The sequence below is a fragment of the Arachis stenosperma genome, chromosome 9 (assembly GCF_014773155.1).
Source record: "Arachis stenosperma cultivar V10309 chromosome 9, arast.V10309.gnm1.PFL2, whole genome shotgun sequence".
In the NCBI taxonomy this organism is placed as follows: Eukaryota; Viridiplantae; Streptophyta; class Magnoliopsida; order Fabales; family Fabaceae; genus Arachis; species Arachis stenosperma.
In genome coordinates, this window is record NC_080385.1 from 137,694,712 (window position 1) to 137,703,114 (window position 8,403).

At 24.1% G+C, this 8,403-nt stretch overlaps 1 protein-coding gene across 1 annotated transcript; it reads right to left on the reverse strand.

Annotated features, from left to right (window-relative positions):
- Window positions 1-4,150: 4,150 nt before the first annotated feature.
- Window positions 4,151-4,943, reverse strand: LOC130951802 (ethylene-responsive transcription factor ERF098-like). Its single transcript, XM_057880539.1, has one exon. The coding sequence runs from the start codon at window positions 4,826-4,828 to the stop codon at window positions 4,382-4,384; it is 447 nt and encodes a 148-aa protein (XP_057736522.1). The 5' UTR covers window positions 4,829-4,943; the 3' UTR covers window positions 4,151-4,381.
- Between the last annotated feature and the right edge of the window lie 3,460 nt (window positions 4,944-8,403).

The following is an 8,403-nucleotide window of genomic DNA, read 5'->3' on the forward strand; positions in this document are numbered from 1 at the left end:
AAGTTACAATTATGTATTGTATAATCTTAAAATCATTTTTAGTTTGCCTGCATATGCAACAGGAGAGTAGGTTTAACTTGTGAAAATAATTTTTATAATATATTAGACATTTTTCTATTTTTTAGTATCTGTTTTTATCTCATTTATATTTTTTTTAATGTATGTTTTTTCATTTACTCTTCTTTTAATAATAAATGTCATATAATTGTTTTCCATTTTGACGGATTTATTTATAAATTTTTAATTAACTTATATAATGCAATAAGATATTCAAATTTTTTATATCAAAATTCATTCAAATATTTCTATTTATAGTTTTATTTTATGGACATATTTTTTTTAGTTTTACTCAGAAATCAACTTTTTTTTTTGTTAACAATTAGGTGATCAATATAAAAAATGCAAAAAATTAAGAGAAAAAGATAACTTAACCCTTGACTTTTTGGTTTGCGGACATTTAAATCCTGAGAATTTAAAAATACATTTAAGTCTCTGACCTCTTCAATATCGATCCTTGAGTCTAATTTGTTTAATTTTAAAGACTCTCTCGCGTGTGTATCCATATCAAGGTCAATAGAATAGGAGTTATGTTTGATTTTTTCGTTGAGTTTGACGAACCCAAGTGAACATGAGAAATCAATATGTCTAAGTTTTGAAAAAGTCAGATACTTAAACGTATTTTCGAATTCTAGAAAACTTAACCTTACAGCAGATCAAAAAGTCAAATACTTATTTGTCTTTTTTTTCAAAATTTAATAATTTGAATTATTATTGTAGAAAGAGAAAGAGAATGAGAAATTAAAAAAAATAAAATATTAATTGAAAAAATAATTCATAATATTTGTGTGCTTTTTGTTATTTCATGTGATTATTCATTTTTTTGGGAATATAATTATATAACTTTTAGTTAAAATTCATAAGGATTATTTCTACGCTTGTTTACTTAAAAATAACAATTCATATTGAAAATACTTAATAATATAATTACTTCTGTTATTTAGTGGTATTTAATAAAAAAGAAATTATTCTAAATAATATACCATAATATATTTATTAAAACTTTTCTTAATGATTGATGAATTAATTTCAATTTTTTTTAAATAAAAATAAATTTTTGTACATGACGTAAATGATCTTGTTACTGTTTAATTATCTTATTTATTTTTGTTCTACTTTATTAATACAGCGTAAAAAGTACTTCCGGTACTAATAAAATATGTGATAGTTATATCGGTATCTTTAATTTATGGAATCATTCTATTTTTAGTTATCAGCTTTATTCTGAAGACGATAAAACTAGCAAAACATCTGATATCCTCTTCTACATGCCATGGATACTATGTAGTCGTAAAAATCTATAGTTCAATAATAAGACTGGAGATTATTTTGTAAAATCAACAACAATGAAAACCACCTGCTTCTTGAAGAATAAGGTGAAGAACACCTAGAACTATCAAAGAATAGGCTCTGTTAGATATAAATAGATTTCTCCGATTTATGTATTAGCTGTACTCCAATAGTATTGATAAGTACTCCCAGAATTTGTGAAACCATCCTATATTCATCTATACGTGAGAATCATTTAAACTGATTCACAGTTTACTGTTATGTAAGAATGTCTTTTAAGATGCGAATAAAAGTTGGTTGTGATTTATGTTACTATCAACCTTTATTTATTTCTAATTTTGCATAGTATATTGAGAAGAATAAATTGAGCATAAAGTATTAGATTAAATACTTAAAATGACTTTTTTTATTCCAGCATGTTTACTAATGATCCCACATAAAATGACTGCTCAATTATCTAATTCTGTCATAATACGTTAAAATAAAAGAAGTGACAGACATCTGAAAAAATTGATATCTTATCTATCCAGTTTACATTCTTTTCAGTGCATCACAGTATTCCTAACTAGAAAATGCAAAAAGAGAAAACACAACATTTATTACTTGATTCTGTTCGAAAAATTCCATATATAAACCTTATTAAGATGGAAAGTTAAACAAAGTTAGTTCTACGGTGGAAAAAGCATAATGTGGTCCTTTAAGGACTTGAGAGGTTTTATTAAATAAAGAAATAGTAGGGATTGATTCAAAATTCTTTTTTTAACCAAATAATTTTAAAAGCAAATTGACCATGAATAATACTTTTATAAAATAAAATTCTTTAACTATAAAAATTTCACTAAAATTAAAATTACTATGTTTACAATAACTAATTATTATTATTATTATTATTATTATTATTATTATTATTATTATTATTATTATTATTATTACGTAATAGTAAACTTTTTTTAACTATTTTAAAAAATAATTTAATTTAAACAGGTTACATTCATTTATTTTTGCAACAAAAAAAAAATTTGGTTTATCAAATAAAAAAGATTTAACATTTCTTTGTTATATAACAAGTATATAAATTATTAATTTTTTTAAAGGTCATACAACATAGCTTATGAAAAATATAGTACAAAATATTCTCGTAAAAAACTTTTTATTAGCATTTTATATTATTTTTAAATAATAAATTTCAGTATTTTATATATATATATATATACTGATTATTTATTATTATTATTATTATTATTATTATTATTATTATTATTATTATAGACACTTTGTTTGGGAGTTTTTTTTTCTTGTTTATACTTTGTTTTGTAAGTTTTAATTCATAAACTATTAACGTAACCATTTTTTTTACTTGTGTCCAATATTAATTTTATATATAAAGCTGAAATTGTTAATAAAAAGTCCAAAAATCTAACCCTCCCTAATTACGTTCAAATAAAAATTCTTTCATTAATAATTCATGCCTTTTTGTAATTATAAATTTTGGATAAAAACATAAATTTACAAACTAATTTGTATGATTGAATTACAACCACACATTTAGAATCATTTTAAAAATTTTTTAAGGATCATTTTATACATTTTTTATCATAACCAAATTCTCGAAATGGCTAACAAACTAAAACTTAATCTTTTAATACCGTAGAATATATCTGATATACAAGTCAATCTATTTATAAAATAACACTATTTAGTATTTTAAAATAAAATTATTATGTCAAATAAAATTATCCAAGTTAATTAACAAACAATTCATTTATTCTAAAATTAGATGAATACCTCTCACTTTAACATTGTTAATTTAAACGTTTCTAATTTTAAAAACAAAAAATATCATATATATCATATGTACATTATAAATCAACCATCAAATCATTTATATATAACTACACATGTTATTTTTTATATTTTTAATATACATTTTATATAAATAATTTATTTAGTAGTTTAGTGTATATATAATATACTTGCTCAAAAACAATTTAACAACTAATATTTTAAAAAGTTTCAATGGGCTAATTATGCAATTAATTTAACAAATTATCCAAACAAAAAAAACATCAACTTCGTGAATCATATGAACAAATAAAGAAATAACAAAGACTTTTGCACAAAAAAATACTAAACAGTTTTACATAGTCATCTTATATTTAGAACAGTAATAATAATAATAATAATAATAATAATAATAATAATAATAATAATAATAATAATAATAATAATAATAATAATAATAGTTTTTATTATTGGTTAAAGATAATATTTTGTTTTGTTGAGTTTTATTTATTTTTTCTTTAAATATATCTAATTCATTAGGTCCCGTAGGAATAGCACTTCAAATTTCAAATTTTTTATTCATCGAGATCTGATTATGAGTTATTAAAAGGTAAACTGAATAAAAATTTGAAACTTGACAAGTTAAAAAAAAACTTGTCAAGCATTAAAAATTTTTTTAATGGATGAAACCGAGATAATTTATAAGCCCGATCCATGCAGCAACATAAAATTAAATACATTCCGTTTGAATTGGGATTTTCTCCATTATGATTATGATTCTAAATATTGTGAAAAAATGATTACAATAATTAGCCTTGAATTTTCTTATTAATTATCATTCAGATAATTTTTTTACTCTAATTATCCTTTCAGTTTGGCTTTTTCTCTAATGCAATGTTCTTTAATTTCATAGATAACATTAAATCTCATGCATAAATTATAAACTCATAGTTGATTTATGAGTAGCATGTATATACACAATAATAATAGTATCATCATATCTTATATATAAATGCTAGCACACATGACAGGACTACATTATATATATAAATACTTTTAAGATTTTATAACTCTTTATCATTGATAGGAGGTAATTCTAAATAAGGATAAGATTTTGGTTGATCTAGACCTTCATGAGAGGAAGTACTCCTAGTTATTAAAGTTAAGTAACATGCCACAGACGAAAAAAAAAAGAGACCATAAGGTATAGTAAATATTAATTGTTAATGCTTGAGTGCTCAATTTATGCTAATCATTTTCCCTTCTTTTTCTTGTTCAGCTCTTCAGACTCAAGAAGATCCTCCAACAGCTTATTATCATAGTACTCAATCTCAAAAGGAGGACCATGGTTGGGACCAGAATTAGAACTTCCACCAGCTTGGCATTGAGGTGAATAAGAAGAAGAGGGTGATGCTAAATATGGTGGATATGGTGGTGAACCCCTTATTTGAGAATAATACTCATTTGGGAAATTGAGAATTGCAAGGTGACCCCTAAGGTTGAAAGCTGCACGATCATAAGCTCTAGCTGCGTCCTCAGCTGTGTCAAATGTCCCCAGCCACAACCTTGTCCCTTGCTTCGACGGATCCCTTATCTCAGCAGCATACTTTCCCCATGGCCGCCGCCGCACACCTCGGAACTTGACCTCTTCCTTTCCCTTCTCCTCCTTTCCTTGTTTCCCCTTGTGGTGGTCCTCCATATATATGAGGTGATGAATTGATGTATTTGCTAAAGTTAAATTGATAGTTTGTTTCTCTAGGTTTTGATAACCTACACTTGGCTTGTCTTAATAGAGTGTAGTTAATTAATTTCTTGGTTTGTTGTACGGTGAGCTTTGTGATTGCCTAGCTCCTTATATAGATAGGGGGGAAATTCTTATGTGCTAAAGTAGCACTTGTATTATATGCTCTCAAAATTCGATTCTTCATAAAAAAATATTTATAGTTATTTAGTTTTTATGATTTATATATTTTTAAATATTATAAATAAAAATAAATAGTTATAAATATTTGTATGGTAAACATTAATATATTATATTTCGTTCTAAAAGGTATATAAATATTTTTTTAAAATAGTAATAATTTATATCTTAAATAAAATCATTTTCCTATTACTTAAAGTGTATATATGCATAGTGTTTCATGAATATTATATATGAAACTATTGTTTTTATCTAACAACTTAAATTTTAGAATAAATAGTATTAGTCATATAATATGAAAATTTTATAACAGTTTTTATAGTCTTATATAAAATTTTGGTGAAAGCATCAAATATAATTTTTACCTAGCTAGTAACCTAAATTTTGAAGAGAGATGAATGAAGACTCATAGAAAAAAAGAACAAAAAAAAGTTCTTTAAACAGAGCGTGTGTGTGAAAATGTCTCACGTATTATAGGAAAACTATAGTAATTTGTTCTCCTCATTAGCTCTATTGTCAATCTAGGAACGTTGATGCATTGACCAAGATTTGGCTTCGGAGAAGGTTCCCTGTTGGAAATGAAAGTGTATAAATTCGATCCTTCGACTATGTCTATGTTTTTGTCATGACTTAACTCATCAACCGGAACAAGACCCACGTGGAGAGGGTACAAATCTTTCTCATCAAATATGCAACTTGGCAAAAATCTTTATTTTATTACATATTATGTTCCACTAGGTGCAAAAATTGGAATCATGGATTTTGTATGTGACACTATAGTTTGAGCCATTAGTAACATTGGGTTCTCTATTCATGTTTTTAGAATAGCACCATTTCTTTGTCTCATGGTGTATCTGATGGGTGTGGCATGTGGTGGATATAACTTTATGCTCCATATATAGATTAACGAGAATCCACAAATCCACAATGCTACATATACTAAAACTATTACTATGCTATATATTATTTATGGATCAAATAAAATAACATATAGCTTTGATGTTAATAATTTTAATTCAAAAAATAGATTGACGACATAAGCTTGAATTTTGACCACAACTTTTTTCAATTATCTTTTTATTGGCATAACTTGTTATAGTTTAGTTTATTATTGATGATGACTACTCGATGATGCATCTAAAAAGAAAACTATGACTGAAACTAAGTGGGACGCTTATATCTACATGGGAATATGATGGGATTTTATTTTAAAGTGTTTTTAAATAAATGAACGTAGTCTATTATTATATTCCTTGAATTATACTCCCTCTATTTTAAAAACCAATATATATATATATATATATATATATATATATATATATATATATATATATAAAAAAATAATATATAAATTTTAATAATACTTGAAATTATATGAATAGAGAATATATATTAGTTTTAAATAAATAAGTATATGTAACTAATATTTAGTAATACATGAAATTATATGAATGGAGAATATTATTTTTAAATAAATAAGTATATGCAATTAATATTTGTTAACTATCAAAAAATGTAATTAATATTTATTCTATTATCACAATTAAATTAAATTTACTATTAAAAACGATAACATCAATTTTTTTAATTTTTCACAAATATTTTTAAACAAAAAATATAATATTAATAATACGTAATTTTATTTTTATTTAAAGATTATGAATTACTATTTTTTTTTCCTACGAACCTAAGAAGACAAGCTCAAAAGATACTATAAGTTGGAAAGAAGAGAATATCACGTAAGGAGCAAGTAAATAATGACCATATATTCCTTCTCTGTGGCAGTTAACTTTTGATGATGGTTAGAGATATAATTATTTATATTATTTTTTTATTAATTTTAATTTTTGAAATAAATAATTTTATGATATAATACTAAAGTTTTATATCCTAAAAATTTAGAATTAATTTTGCGTGAATTTTAAAAATAAAAAAATAAATAACATAAGAGTATAAGACAAATAAAAAAAACTAAAAAAAAGGCTTGTACAAACATTAAACAAATTCAAACAAGTCTCTTAATTGAGAAAAAATGTTAAATACTAAGACATATAACTATTTATATTTTTTATCAATTTAAATTTTTTTAAGTGAATGATTTCGTAACAATCATTTCAATCCCAGCAATAAAAGAATATTAATCTTATTATTACCTAATAATATCATTTCAATCCTGCTATTTTGATATTATGTGATGTTCTATACTTCAAATTTTCTGAGGACTTTGTAACGTGGATTCTATGGGAGCATACATAGAGTAGGCAAATTTTGCTTAGCATCAATTAGTTATTAGCAAAGAAACAAATTAAATTTGTTCTTTCCTTTGGTTTGTTGGTCGCATTTCTATATTTCTTTAATTTATATTGCCAAAAGTCTAATTAGAAGAAAAACGGTGACCAAATTCAAACTTTAAAAGTGGAAGCAATTGACTAAATTAATCATATCTATTATTCTCCTGTAATTCTGTAAGGACAACTAGAAACAACCAGTCCATGGAAAAAGAGAAAAACAAAGTGTTTTGGTATTAGTGAATACTAAAGTCCCTTTAATATTTGAAATCTATCATATTTATTTACTTCTATTTTAAAATATTCATTTTACGCAAACCCTTTCTATACTTAAAATTTGAGTAACATTTTTTACGAGTGCAATTAACATAAAGACTCAAAATTATATTTAAAAAATTGTGAATTCGAGGATTTTGTTGTAATATTTTACAGTCGTACAATTACATCTGTTTTTTTGGATGATTATTCACGCAGTCAATATAAAAAATAATTATTTTTATTGATATAGTGTTATATAATTGGATACACGTGTAAAATTATTTTATACTGACAGTACATTAAAATTAAATTCTTATTTTTGAAGCTATTAAGGGTCCTACTAAAAAAATGTTAAATTATAATTTAAATATATCTTTAAAGTAATTGTTCAAAATTTATATTTATAAACAAGTTTTTCTCTATTTTTTATTTAATTCTCATACAATATATGTTAAACTCAGAGACTCATGAAGGATATAGCGAATATCATCAGTTTTTTAAAGAAGGAAGAAGAGCATCCATCAATGATGGTCTTTTTTATTCTATGATAATGAATTCGTTGAATACTACCCATGTTGTCTTCGAAGTAACGTTTTATCCCAAAGTTGATGATGAATTTGGTGATGTAAATTTTGTGGCAGAGGTTCTGATATTTTTTATTTCCTGGATTATTTAGGTGAATAGGTGTTGAGTTTTATCAAATTATTATTAATAAATCTTTCATCTTTCAAAATCAAGATTACCCATTTGTTCAACTGTTAATAGGAATTATATAGCGCAACCAAGACACCAATCGATGTGAAAGTT